The sequence below is a fragment of the Sinocyclocheilus grahami genome, unplaced genomic scaffold, assembly GCF_001515645.1.
Source record: "Sinocyclocheilus grahami isolate Dianchi unplaced genomic scaffold, SAMN03320097.WGS_v1.1 scaffold103.1, whole genome shotgun sequence".
In the NCBI taxonomy this organism is placed as follows: domain Eukaryota; kingdom Metazoa; phylum Chordata; class Actinopteri; order Cypriniformes; family Cyprinidae; genus Sinocyclocheilus; species Sinocyclocheilus grahami.
The window spans coordinates 1,623,638-1,638,696 of NW_015505282.1; the positions used below are offsets into that span (position 1 = coordinate 1,623,638).

General features: G+C 33.8%; 1 protein-coding gene across 3 annotated transcripts in view; it reads right to left on the bottom strand.

Annotated features, from left to right (window-relative positions):
* Positions 1-7,745: 7,745 nt before the first annotated feature.
* LOC107588454 (UPF0668 protein C10orf76 homolog) overlaps positions 7,746-15,059 on the bottom strand; it is a 20,421-nt gene continuing 13,107 nt past the window's right edge. For 2 of the 3 annotated variants that reach the window (XM_016276554.1, XM_016276556.1), the window contains exons 15-25: positions 13,611-13,712; positions 13,029-13,087; positions 12,885-12,950; positions 12,505-12,574; positions 12,368-12,428; positions 12,193-12,281; positions 10,906-10,988; positions 10,685-10,811; positions 10,520-10,595; positions 9,370-9,448; positions 7,746-7,904 (exon numbers count right to left, since the gene is read on the bottom strand). In XM_016276554.1, the coding sequence (XP_016132040.1) occupies positions 7,884-7,904; positions 9,370-9,448; positions 10,520-10,595; positions 10,685-10,811; positions 10,906-10,988; positions 12,193-12,281; positions 12,368-12,428; positions 12,505-12,574; positions 12,885-12,950; positions 13,029-13,087; positions 13,611-13,712 (833 nt within the window). In that variant the 3' untranslated portion in view covers positions 7,746-7,883. Of the gene's footprint in view, positions 7,905-9,286; positions 9,449-10,519; positions 10,596-10,684; positions 10,812-10,905; positions 10,989-12,192; positions 12,282-12,367; positions 12,429-12,504; positions 12,575-12,884; positions 12,951-13,028; positions 13,088-13,610; positions 13,713-15,059 lie in introns of those variants that run through there. The other variant, XM_016276555.1, reaches the window with a different exon arrangement.

Below are 15,059 nucleotides of genomic sequence, written 5' to 3' on the forward strand. Positions count from 1 at the left end.
TAAATGTCTTTATCGTCACTTTTGATCAATTTAAAGCATCCTTGCTAAATAAAAGCATTAATTTCTATCATTTCCCCCCAAAAATAAAAAATAAAATAAAAATACTGACTCCAAGCTTTTGAATGGTATATGTATAATGTTACTAAACTTTTTATTTCATATGAATGCTGATCTTTGGATCTTTCTAACTGTTCAAAAAATGTTGGCTGGTAGTGTATGTATGTGGCCTATGTATCACACTCATATCACATACAGTTGTTTTGGATAAGAATAAAAGGTCAGGTCCGACAATATCCTGTCTTTTTTTTTTATTTAAATCTAGCTTTATTCGCATTGGCCCATGGAAACCTCTATGAACACACTTGACTTGACTAAAAAATCGCGGGGGACGAATTTACGTTTTATTTAAAAGTGTTTACGCATACACTCATGGCGCGCAGCTGCGCACACACATTAGGATAGGTTAGATGCCTGCCGCTGCTGCGAGTCCCTATCAAGCACTTTACTGATTCAACTACTCTTCTTCTCCTCCTGCCTGGTTCTTTGGCCCACATTACTCACCGCAGAGCAAGCCTGTTCTTGATAAATCTGCTGTGAAAACGTGGGAAAAGCCGACGAGGAAGAAGTTGGGGTGATGCGATATTTATATAGGCGGAGCAAAATACTTAATCGCTCCGTCTATAGCGCATTGTGATTGGATGTTTAAGCTGTCAATACAGGAGACAAACCAATGGGCCACTGGCTACTCGCTGTCTGTGCGTGATGGTTTGACAAAAAAAACGGCCCCTTAAGTGCGTCGGCCCACCAGGAAAATGCCCAGTATGCCCGATTACCAATCCAGCCCTGATTCCGAATCAAGACCATATTTTCAAATTACAAATCAAAAGCATTTTTAACACGTTCTGAATCAAGAGCATTTTTACATATTCCAAAACAAAGTCATTTTTACACATTCTGAATCAAATGCATTTTTACATATTCCAAAACGAAGTCATTTTTGCGCATTCCAAATAAAAGCATTTTTACATATCCCAAAACGAAGTCATTTTTGCACATTCCAAATAAAAGGCATTCCGAATTAAAAGCATTTTTACATATTCCAAAACAAAGTCATTTTTGCACATTCCAAATAAAAGCATTTTTACATTCCAAAACGAAGTCATTTTTGCACATTCCGAATTAAAAGCATTTTTACATATTCCAAAAAGTCCTTTTTGCACATTCCAAATAAAAGCATTTTTACATATTCCAAAACGAAGTCATTTTTGCACATTCCAAATAAAAGGCATTCCGAATTAAAAGCATTTTTACATATTCCAAAACAAAGTCATTTTTGCACATTCCAAATAAAAGCATTTTTACATTCCAAAACGAAGTCATTTTTGCACATTCCGAATTAAAAGCATTTTTACATATTCCAAAAAGTCCTTTTTGCACATTCCAAATAAAAGCATTTTTACATATTCCAAAACGAAGTCATTTTTGCACATTCCAAATAAAAGGCATTCCGAATTAAAAGCATTTGTACATATTCCAAAACAAAGTCATTTTTGCACATTCCAAATAAAAGGCATTCCGAATTAAAAGCATTTTTACATATTCCAAAACAAAGTCATTTTTACACATTCTGAATCAAATGCATTCTGAATTAAATTAATTTTTACATATTCCAAATTAAAAGCATTTTTACATATTCCAAAACAAAGTCATTTTTGCACATTCCAAATCAAGAGCATATTTACACACTCAAACTCAAAAGACATTTTTACATAGTCCAATTCAAAGGCATTTTGAAATATTCCAAATCAAAAGCATTTCTAAATATTCCAAATCAAAGGGTTTTATTGTAAATAAATTCTGAATCAAAAGCATTTTACACATTCATAAAAGCATTTTTGGCCTAATTTTGTGCACATTCCAGATCAAAAGCTTTTTTCTGCACTTCAAATAATAAAAAAATAAAATAAAAAAAACTGAACATTCCAAATCAAAAGTACCCCCCCCCCCCCTCCCCTCCTTTTTTTTTTTGAGCATTCTGAATTCAGGTGGGCTGTAGCAACCTTATCTCATTGGAAAACTGAACGATTTTACAAGGCAAATCATACAAAACATGACATTTTGAGGAAAGAAGCATGAAGGTTCACCCCTAAACATAACTGTCACTGGGGCATAAGATCATATGAAAACATATGATCCACCAATTTGCCAAAATGTAAAACAGTTATGCGAGATGCCGTTTTTTGGCATTGCTTACTCAATCTCTCAAAATACCTTTTCTCTTCAAATGAGTCTTCCAAATGCCTAAATAATCTGAATAAATCATTCATTTCCTGTGGTTCAAAATTTTGCACATATTTAATATTTCATAGACCAGAGCCACTAGTGCAAGGATGAAACTTATATTTAGTTTTTGTCCCGAACTATATTTAAACCATACTTCTCCAAAAAAAGAATTCTCTTCTCTTCTACCGAAAGCTGTATTAATGACACAATACTGTTAGGATGTATATATATATAACTGTTAGGGTGACTGTATGAATCTGTACGCATCTTCTGATATAACATTAGGTTTATATTTATCCGTCTGAAAACATGAGACCAAAAGGAAAGGACATGAGCTGACAGTCCTGCTTCTAGATTTGAGCATTTCAGATGCTCTAATAATAAAACAGAAGTCAATCCACCTTTCATGTGCAGAAAATAATGTTCAACACTTTGTAGAAAACCTAAAAAAGGTGTCGATTTTAAGACCTGCCACATTGTGATCAAACTCAGATGAGTGCTATTTTAGATACTTTTCATGGACAATGCAATATTGTGTTGAGGATGTTAAAGAGTCAAATCAAAGGTATCAGACATGAATTTCAGTCGAGGTTTGGCAGTTAATTCATGATTTAACATTCTTTAAAATAACGGTCTTCATTCTTACTGGTAGCAAGTCAAAGAGCGTTATGATGGATACAATCAAGTAATCTGGAATGTAACGATTCCTATATTGCAGGAACGCTAATCTCTAATCTTGCTAATACATTAAGGCAAAATGGAACTTGCAACATTTCACTTCTTTTGGACTGATGCACTGCAACACCCGCTGACTGCCATTAAACAGCTTGAAAGATCAAAGACTATTTTTAATATAACTCTGATTGGATTCGTCTGAAAGAAGAAAGTCATATACACCTAGGACGCCTTGAGGGTGAGTAATTCATGTTCTAATTTTCATTTTTGGGTGAACTATCCCTTTATGGTCTTTAATAACTCGTTTTTGAAAATGTGCTCATTGTGACTCGTTTTGCCAGAACAGGTCACAAATGGGTTTTTGTGTAGTTTAAAATATCTTGTATTGGTGCTCTTTTTTTAAACAAATAAAAGGTCTATTTCAGTTATTATACGGGTTGGTATTGTTTTGGTGAATGTCTGTTTGTCAGATTATAAAAAGTGTACCCCTACGAAAATTAAAACAGTGTTCAGAATTGGGCTGAATGCGGTTTTTACCGGGGGACCCCCCTCAAAATGCAATTGGGCTTGGGCTAGTTTTGAGTAGCAATTGGGCGGGATTTGTTGTGAAAACCTGGCAACCCTGAATGAAAAGCTCCCTCCCCCCACCTATTTCCCCTATGATTGTGTTCAAAAACTCTAAAATGCTGCCTTCGGAGGCAGCATTCCAAGGCAGGAAGGCATCAAGGCACGTCCGAATCCAAATTCTGCTTTACTTCCTGTCTCCGGAGGTACCTTCTTCTGATTGAATTTTGAAGGCAACATAGATGTATCCTTCGCTACCTTTGATATCCCACAATCCTGTGTGTTCCATTCCGTGACGGTTGAGCTAAAAAATAAAGATGGCGTCTGAAAGTTGCGTTTGGTGGTCAGTTTGTGTGTAAATGTATATTCCTGACTCAATTTTTGTACTTTTGATGTTATTTCTAGCGAGAAATCAGTATTATAGTAATTAAAAATTCGTTTAGTTATCACCAAAACTCGTTCTATTTTGTTGTAGATCATTAAACCATTACGCTGCCTCAGAAACCTCTCCGAAATCAGTTTCATGAGGTGCCTTCGTACAAAAAATGCTGCCTGCAAAGTCATTGCCTCATTCGGCAGCAAGTCAGCTGCCTAAGTTTTCGGATGCAGCCTATGTTGAGGAGGGGTCCGGTTTCCCACGTTTGCCTTTACACCCAGTCCAAGCGTGCACTGGCGCCTCACCCCAGGGTGTGCACGGGCAAACCGGGTGCCAGGGTGCTGGTAACCAGATGCTGCTCTGCGGCACAATGGAAGCAGACTGAGTCCTTCGTGGGAAATGCGCTTAGCTTATGCAACCCGCGAAGTCCTATGCACAGACTCGCAGAATGAAGCTTCACGAAGAAACTTCACTCGACCGTCGGTATTGAACCACGAATCACTGTGACGTCACTGAGAGCAGCCGGTATCGTGCCGAAAACTGATTGCCGTCTGTAATCACTTTTTGGCATGTCTAAAACTGCAGATGAAAAGGTAAAAACTGGTAAAAAGGACTGCATGAGCTAAATGACTTGATTGCATTCATGAGGCTTATATTTGACAGATTATAGCTCATGCAGTCTTTTGTTGAAATACCTTAAAACCCATAAAATGCAGTTTTACACTTCCCAAAAAATTATTACAAATGGCAGACGATCAATTTCCGGAACAACACCGGTCCCTTCCTGAGCGCTGCTTACATAGTTTAGAAGAGAACCAAAGGGTTTTGTATATTTATATACTTATTTTTATTCACCTATTTCATTTTTATTATCCGTGTCTTGTCGCTGTCATTCTGTCTGTGCACTGGAAATGAGACCGCAGCTCATTATAGTCAGCAGAAATATCCCTCAAAAGATATCTTTGATTAAGATGTGTTTGCCCAAGTTCCGCAATTAGAGCTCATTATACAAAATGTGCCCTCTGTAAACCAGTTGGAAAAATATTTGCTGAATAGGTCTAAGAAGTTAAATAGTTGAAGAAAGAATGAACTAAACGAAGGCTGAATGAAAGCAGAGACTGAAAATAAAGAGATTGAAGAGTGTAAATGTGGTTGGGCAAGATATCGAAAAAGCTGTGATAAACGTTAAACGCTATAAGCCCAAAGGAATAAAAAAACCAGCATGGTTTTTGTGCAGTTCAGCTTTATTTATGAAGCACTTTTAACAATGGAGACGTCTCTATATAAGCAGCATTTCAGGAAATCCGTCCAAACACAAACTCCCAGAGAAATCGTTCCCTTCAGACTGATACATGAAGTAATAAGAGGAGAGTTTGTGATCAATATTTACTCGTATGTCAATATGTATAACCTTTTGTTTGTTTGTTTTTTAATTGCTTGGCGGAAACTGGCTTCCATACGTTTCAATAGAATCCACGCCATCGGGAATTTAATGTGAAGGCATGATACTGAATTTGTCTCGACAACATCCAGTAAATTCAAAATAAATGAGAAAATTTCATGTGAAAGGGAAAGATTCCCCCAATCATAGTTCCCAAGGGGTTCTAGTTGGTCTAGGATTTAAGCTTCCCATTAATTAAGAACTCGTTAATAAAAAGAGGAAACAAATTTTTTATTCGTGGCCACTGTATATAGCTATACATACAATGTTAGTATAACACATTACAATTAACGCAAGTTACGTAATCAGATTAGAGTTACTTTTTCAAATAATATGTGTTCCAATACTTTTGTCCATACAGTCGCCACAACTTACATTTAAGCAGATAATGTTATCTTTATAAAGCATATGCCCTTCTGAAGGAGAACGTAAAAGCTTTCTTTTATCTCACTGCCACACGAACATCTCAAACTCGGCGGCCATAGGGAATAAATCCTTGAAAGGGAGTTTAACTTATTAACTGCTTCTTTTAGAGGTAAAGTCATTGATAAAACGTTTTTTTTTTTTAGAAGACGACTCGCTACCGAGATGCCAGAGCATTGGGTTATAGGGTTAACGTTGAAGTCCGTAACACAAACCAAGACACTGGCCATCGTTGTACAAAATAAGATTTAATAAGGAAACAAACACCCGTAAATAAGAATACTAAGCCAAAGGAAGCCAAATACTCAATTAGGACCAAACCCAGGAAGAATTTACCAAGAATTTCTTTGAAAAGTGTTTGTTTTATTCAGTTATCCTCCCCACGTGTTGGTTTAAACTGGACTAATTAGAACTGGTTTGGATTCTAGAATGTTCCGAATTCTCTAGAACTAGCTTTCAGTGGAGTGTCAAGTTAATACATTTGTTTCTTTCTTTACCCAGTGTTATACAACTCAACATACAGCTGTTTTTACACTGCAACTTCATATCTTTTCATGATACCATACTGAAACATCTTGCAATACTGGGATATACTGAGAGAGAGCCAAGAGAATTAAGAGACTGTCAGATTTTTGAAAAATTAATGCGCTTCTGTGAATCTCATGAAATGTCCAGGTCACATTTTAAAAAGCTGAAGGAATAAGAAATTTTATTTTGCTTAAAAATAAAGCCTATCGATTTATTAATATGACAAGGAAATTCAATTCTCTCCTCAAGTTCTCATTACCATAATAAAGATATATCATTTAAATTCCAAAGTACAATTTTAATCATGCATTACGGCGTTATGTGTTACACTGAAATTATGTTTTTAATAAAAAAAGGACAGGATAATAATTCTTATTGTATTATGGTATGAGATTTTTACACATTCTGATAAGAATTTGAGAGGAAATGTGCTGAAACGTCATGAAAATTACACCTGTTTTAGGAATATTAATATTTGTTTGCATTGTGATGTAATTTCACACCCAAATTATCATTATAAAAATGTATATCATATTCAAAACGGTAAATAACAAGTACAATTTTAATCATGCATTACGGCGTTATGTGTTACACTGAAATTATGTTTTTAATAAAAAAAGGACAGGATAATAATTCTTATTGTATTATGGTATGAGATTTTTACACATTCTGATAAGAATTTGAGAGGAAATGTGCTGAAACATCATGAAAATTAGACCTGTTTTAGGAATATTAATATTTGTTTGCATTGTGATGTAATTTCACACCCAAATTATCATTATAAAAATGTATATCATATTCAAAACGGTAAATAATGGTATGTAAATGCTATTTTTAATTAAAAAAGGACAGGAATTCATAGAACTTTAGCATCGTATTAATTTATTACAATTAGAACAATAATATGAAATGAAATGCCCTAGATTTGTTATTATTGTTGTTATTAATTGTTAGTAGTAGTATTTTATAGAAATTCTGTTGTTTTATTTTCCTGCATTTTACGTTTTATGATTTATTACAAATCTATCAAAAACAATGTTAATGAAATGAATAATTACCCTGGGAAAAATATTATTTATTACAATAACTTATTTTGACTGATTTATTATTTTCATTTAAATTTGTTTTTTTATAAAAATAAAATCACTCTAATTAAATGTATTTTATTACATGTGACTAAACATTCTATTAAAATGTAATTATATTTTGAAAAAGGCCATTTTTGGTTGATTCTTTTGGTAGATCTTTTAAAAGAGACTCCCAAGTTAGATTCTGAAAGAACTCAGGGAGGCTTAGACACTCCTAGACCCCTTGCAAACTGCAATTGTCTTTCTTTGTTAGTACGTATTGTTTATTTTTACAATATGAAAGACAAATCAAAACAGTTTTCTGTGGCAATCACGGAAAGACATTGTTTCAAAGAAGCGTTCCCACAACTACAAGTTGTTTAAGGTCACATTGTGCACAGTAATTTTAAATCGAATGGGTCTGGAGTTTAACTGGGACACTCCAGGGCATGAAAAGGGCTGATGGACCACAAATCCCCAAACTTAAACTAAACTAAGAGAGCCAGAGAGGCTGGACAGAGGTCTGTTAGAGGGCATGCGGGAGCATCTGGCAAAGCGAGATAAAAGAGACAAGAGTTTGGGACTGCGAGCGACAGCTGGCACAACCGTCTGTAAAACTGCCCTCACTTCCAGCACACGGCATCATTACCCTACAGATCAAAGGCTAATTAAGCAACACCTGTGACCATCCCAATCAGCCACTTTCCTACACACATATACAGAGTTTTGCTCATTCAGATTCAAAACCAATTCTCTCATCTGACAGAATTGAGTTAAAGTCGGGCGATAAGACGGTGCCACAGTACACAGGTAGTTATGCAAAAACTATGGGTGCACGTAGATGCATTAAAAAAAGCTAACTATAGCCATTTTACTCAAAAAATTTCATTTCCAGCATAAAATGAATGATAATCTGAAATGTTGTGGAAATTACATTATACTGCTCAGGTTGCTGTACAAAGTATTATATGTTTTATTATTAATCAATTATTATACATTCATATAATTACAATGATGTTACTATTATGAATTAAATACATATATACATGGGTCAAAGACGTTAAGATGTCTGCATTAAAAGAAATGTACAAAAGTGATTTTATGTCCATAGAAAGCACATTAAATGTAAGTAAAGTGTCTACATTTAAAGTTTTAAATAAGTTTTTGGAGAATAAAATGTCAAAATGATTATTCTGACGTGTACATATTAAATTATATAAAAGAATAAGGGAGCATATTACATTTTACTGTGTTTTAAATGAGTAAAAATTTCTTACTGACAAATGGGCAAAACCTAGGTTAGTGGCAAATTTTTAAAATGTAAAATAACAACTAATTAGTATTTGGGGTGAAAGTAATTAGCTTATGTCATAAATTGATTTTTGTTGTAAATATGCCCGACAAGATTGTTACACTGAATGGTATTCTAGTGGGTGTCTTCTGTAAAACAAAAACAAAAACAAAAATACAAATACAATTAAATTTAACAGAAAACCTTTTTTAAAAGTTTTTTTTTGTGTGTGTGTGTGTGTGTGTGTGTGTGTGAAAAACAACAATTTAAAGAAGTATTGCTTTTATGCTTAAACCCTTTTTTGTCTTTGACCCATATATATATATTTTTATACTATATACACCATTAAAATGTTTGGGGTCAGTAAGATTTTAATATTTTTGAAATAAGTCTTCTGCTTTTTTTGGTTCAAAATACTGTAAAAACGGTAAAGGCTCGTTCACACCAAGCACGATAACTATAAAGAAAAATAAATGAAACGTTCAAAAGAACAGCATTTCTATGAAAATCTAAATCTTTTATAACATTATAAATGTCTTTACTGTCACTTTTGATCACATCCTTGCTAATAAATAAGAAAATTACATCTAAATTACGCTATATTACAATGAGGCTAAAAGTTAATGTTCTGTGCGGAAACTCATTAAAGTCATTAAAGTCTGTTAGAACGTAAGAGATCAAACCGTTACATGACTGTGTAAACGTCCATCTAAACCATTACCTGATCTTCTGAGAGCTGTGAGATGTGGTTCACAGCGGCGTACGACTCAATCTTAGGGTTGAAGTGGTTAATAATGGCTCTGGAATTACAGAAACGGGCAAAATAAGGAATATTCTGAACATGTGACAGAGAGCTTTCAAAGGTGTGGCTCTTTTAAATATTCTGCAGTAATGCATGCTGCAAAAAAACAGCGCTCAACTTCTTTTGTGTGGCACAAACACATGGTGACATCTCTGAAAGCCCAGAGAATGCTTCCACATTACCTCAGACTCTCAAATCAATAATTAATTCACCACCAGGCCCCTCGCACACTAACCGAAACAAAGACAAAAACACCCACTTCACTAAAGCTGCCCAATGTTAGTCACAGACTTCAACTAAACCACTCAAACTATGATTATGATCTTTCACCATTTCACCCATGTTTGAAATATAACTGGCATGTAAATGAAAGTACACTGTATAAATTAGACTGTATATTTAGTATGAATTTTATTATAAATTTTTGCTTGTTTATGCATTTAATGCTTTTTATAATCTAACATACAAAGAAAAAACAAAACAAAAACAAACAAACCAAAGACATAAAACAAAAACGATATATTATATATACTGTATAACTAAATCAAACGGAAAAAAAAATCCCAACCAAAACTAAATAAATAAAAGAACAAAAACAAAGAAGCAGAGAAAAAAATAAACAAAAACAAGGACAAAAAAAAACAATAAATAAATAAGAATAAAACAGTAAAAAAAACTAAAGAAGAAACAAAAAGCAAAGGGGAAAAACAAAAAAAGAAATCAATAACAAAAAGAAACCAATTAAAACCAAATCAAAGGAGGAAAATAAATAAATAAATAAAAAGGTTCAAATGCTAGTCATAGACATCAACTATTATCATCTTCCACAATTTCAACATGTAAATCAACAATTTCACATATATAACATCTTTATAAAATAACTGCCATGTAACCTGAATTACATTATATAAATCACCTATATATTTAACATTATTTTATTATTAATATTATATAATGCATCTTATTTCAGAATACTTAAAACCGATAATTTAAACAAAGAGTGCTATAAATCCTCTCATTGTTTATAGTGAAAGTGATTTAGAATGAAGGTGAATGTGAGCGCTCTGACCTGACGTTGACGAGAGCCTGAGTAACTTTACTAGCAGGCTCCTTCCACTGGCCTGCGTTGGTGGAGACTCGCAGCACTGCGGCGTCATGAAGATCAGGTTAGTGCTTTAGTGATGATGGATGAAAATAAACATGTACGCAGCAGGACTGAGCTCAGCTGACTTACCCATGCAGTAGAGGTTATCAAACACCTGATGCATGCGTATAATCTCATAATAGAGCTCGTCGTAACTGCTGGGCGTGGGCAGAAACGTGTCTCCGTACGTGATGAACATGTTAAAGAGGTTCACCACCTAAAGCACACAAAAACATGTCAAGCAAGGTGAGAAATGCCCAATCTGTACTTAAAAACCTGAGGAACCGCCGCTCACAGCGAGTGTGATTTACCTGGAGAGCCAGCTGGAAGATATTGTGCTTCGCCAGAAGGATGGTCTCATTAGACAGCAGGAACTTCAGAAGGTTAATGAGAGCTGGAAAACACAATCAATACATACAGCTGTCTGAAGAAACACACTGAAGTAATCACTGTCTTGACCTGTGACTCCACACAACTGCTAGTATATTATATACATAAATAATGAGCCACAAAAACAAAATGAAAAAATAAATAATTAAAACAAAAGAACAAATAGCTCAAGCAAAAGAAAAAACAATGAAGAAATCAAAAACTAAAGTGAATTAAAAAAAAAACAGAAGAACAAAAACCAGACAAATCAAAGAAAAAATAAAATGAATAAAATGAATAAAAGTAAATAAAAACAAGAACAAAAGCAAAGGGAACGGGGGGGGGAAAAAGAAATCAAAAACAAAAGTAAATAAAAACAAGAACAAAAGCAAAGGGAACGGGGGGGGAAAAAGAAATCAAAAACAAAAGTGAATAAAAATAAACAAAAAACAGAAGAACAAAAACCAGACAAATCAAAGAAAAAATAAAATGAATAAAAGTAAATAAAAACAAGAACAAAAGCAAAGGGAACGGGGGGGGAAAAAGAAATCAAAAACAAAAGTCAATAAAAATAATTTAAAAAACAGAACAACAAAAAATGGAAAAATCAAAGAAAAATGCAAATAAAAATTACATTAAAACAAGAACAAAGAAAAAACAGGAAAATAAAAAAATAAAAGACAAAAGACATGGGGGGGGGGACATTTTATCAAAAACAAAAGTGAATAAAAATAAACAAAAAACAGAAGAACAAAAAAAAAAGATATTAAAGAAAAATAAAGTGAATAAAAATAAATAAAAACAAGAACAAAAAAAACACAAAAGAAAAAACTAAAAACACAAAAAATGTAAATAAAATGAAAAACAAAAGTGAATTTAAAAATAAACTATTTAAAAAAAAAAGAATCAAATTAAGAAATACAAAATAACATTTAAAAAATGTAAATCATTTAACCGAAAAATAAATAATTTAACAGATGCAAAACGAGGACAACAGAAGCAATCAAAACCAACAAAAGAGCAACAATATGTAAGTGTAAAACTATATGTTACTATATATATATATATATATAAAATATTGACTATATATAAAACTAAAGTAAAAATAAATAGCAAACCAAAAAGCGAAAAGACAAAAACAAACTAAAAGCAAAGAAACAAACCCCAGAACACACAGAGTGACACACAGAGCCTGTGTTTTGCTCAGACACACGGCGTAAAGATCATACCTGACCAGAAGTCTCTCCAAGTGTAGTGCACCCTAACTCTGCACTTCTTCTGGTAGCAGATCAGTTTGTGGATTATCTGAACGCAGCGTCTACAACAAATGGCTTAATTCATTCTCACCATATCCACATATCCATCATTGCAGTATTTACAGCTGCAAATTAAAAGGAAACTCACACGTAGAGATCCATAGGAAACTCCTTCATCATATGAGTAACGATGAACTCGACCATCAGATCTGCAAAGACAAAGAATACTCACATAAACGCTCACAGAACGATAAAGACGTCACTCAATCTGATCGCAAAACTCACCCAGAACCGCACAAACTAAAGGCTGAGAGGGGATGCTCTTATCCGCCGCTTTCTTTCGATGCCTCATGGGCTGAAATGCATAAGAGAAGTGACTTCACTCAAAGATACAAGTACAAATAACACTGGACTTTCATTGCAAGGACTTCATTTTTGGATGAAAGGTCCCTTTAAGACTGGCCAAAGTGCACAAATGATCCTGCTTTCATGCATCTAGATAACTGGATTTACTGCATCAGCAGTGAGGCTCTGGGACGTCCCATTTGGTAATGGATTGGCTGTAACATGGGGCCGGGCAGTTTGCTGCTTTATATGCCAGAAACATCGTCTTTATTTGGATCCTGCCATTTAAAAACAACTGAGACCTCAGCAGGGACTCTTACCATTCTGTACAAGTTGACCCTGAAGTTCATGTTATCATCGTGGAGAAAGGCGTCGGCGTACTGGTCCTTTAAAACGGACAGCGAGAGGACAAACGGTCAAACAGTGAACAAATGGAAAATAAATAATTACCCACAATGCATTACCTCGGCTATGCAGGTCAGAATGATGAGGCAAAGCCTGGCACTGTTGAGTCTGTGTTCATCTGAAAACATACAGAGGAAAACTACTGTAAGATGTGCACAAACAAACGAAGAGAAATAAATGGCTCTGTTCCAAAATCTAGTGAGCTCCCTACTTAGGCAGCACTTCAAGGCACTTTGCCATAGAAGCTTTTCCAACATGTAGGTAAGGCAATGCCGCCTTACCTTCTTTTGTAAAAATTAAAAACTGCATGCATCCTTTGCAAAGAACTCAATCCCATAATGCATTGCAACAAGCGCAAAAATCCAAAATGGTGGACAAAGCGGGAAAAATGCTGATAATCTAATTAATCTAATTAAAAATGACTATTTTAGCTAAAATGTGTGTCCTTTGTGTTTTTATGCTTATAAGAGTATCGTGTTATTAGCTTAGCGACATGCTAATAACAAACTCCACTGAAGTCCATAGCGAGTCGAGGTTCTGTTTGACTTTGGATGCTGCCTTAGAAGGCAGCTGCCTAGGTAGGCGCAAGGAAGCTCGCTAGGTTTTGGACAGCACAGAGGAGAGAAACAGTGATAGCTTGCCTTTGATGTCCTGCATTACGATGGAGGAATACTTGAGGAAGGTTATAAGAAGATTACTTGTCTGCAGGTTTGGGTCCAGAGGAAGCTCAGGATTATTCATCACTGTAAAGAGAGAATGTAAGCGTGGTGAATCATTTCTGAAAATTATCATTCGCCCCAATTTGCGTACCTATACTACACCCTAAAAGTGCATACTTCGTTTTGAGAAAGTCCACACGGTAGAGTATGTAGCAACACTCAAATCATGTCTTGACAACACAGACCCCCCTTTTTGTGTTGCTAGCATATTAGCATTTAGCTGAATTCACGTCCATCATTATCTAAGTTCATTACTTATGTGGGAGTGTCACATTACATTTTTTTTAACTGAAAGATTCAACAGAGATCCATCACTTCAACTGCACAAAAACTGAGCAAAATTAGCCTTAAAAAAAAAACATGCAAAAATACACTTTCTTTTTTTTTTTGGGTACACCGTTACTATAATCTTGTACTATTTAGGTTCCACTCACACTAAGAATGATAACTATAATGATATTCACTGTCTGTAAAGTCATGTGGATTCTGATTGGCTGTCAATGCTTTTATGGTTCAACAGCTGGGAAAAAAAAACCCTTCTGAAAGTGAATATTGCATATTGCATATTGAAGGATACAGTATCTACCGTTATAGATATCGTTAAATTAGAACGATTATTAAAATGTTACAGTTATTGATAAATTAGAACGATTATTAAAACTTTACAGTTATTGTTAAATTAGAACGATTATTAAAATGTTACAGTTATTGTTAAATTAGAACGATTATTAAAATGTTACAGTTATAGTTAAATTAGAACGATTATTAAAACTTTACAGTTCTTGTTCAATTAGAACGACTATTAAAAATGTTAGTTATTGTTAAATTAGAACAATCATTAAAATGTTAGTTAACGTTAAATTAGAATGATTGTTAAAACCTTACAGTTACTGTTCAATTAGAACAATTATTAAAACACTATAGGTATTGTTAAATAAGAACGATTGTTAAAACGTCAGTTATTATTAAATTAGAACTATTGTTAAAATGTTACAGTTGTTAAATTAGAACGATTGTTAAAACATAATTGGTATCGTTAAATTAGAACGATTATTAAAAACGTTACAGTTATTGTTAAATTAGAATGATTAATAAAACGATATAGGTATCGTTAAATTAGAACGATTATTAAAAACGTTACAGTTATTGTTAAATTAGAATGATTAATAAAACGATATAGGTATCATTAATTTAGAACGATTAATAAAAACGTTACAGTTATTCTTAAATTAGAATGATTAATAAAACGATATAGGTATCGTTAAATTAGAACGATTATTAAAAACGTTACAGTTATTGTTAAATTAGAATGATTAATAAAACGATATAGGTATCCTTAAATTAGAACATTATTAAAACGTTACAGGTATC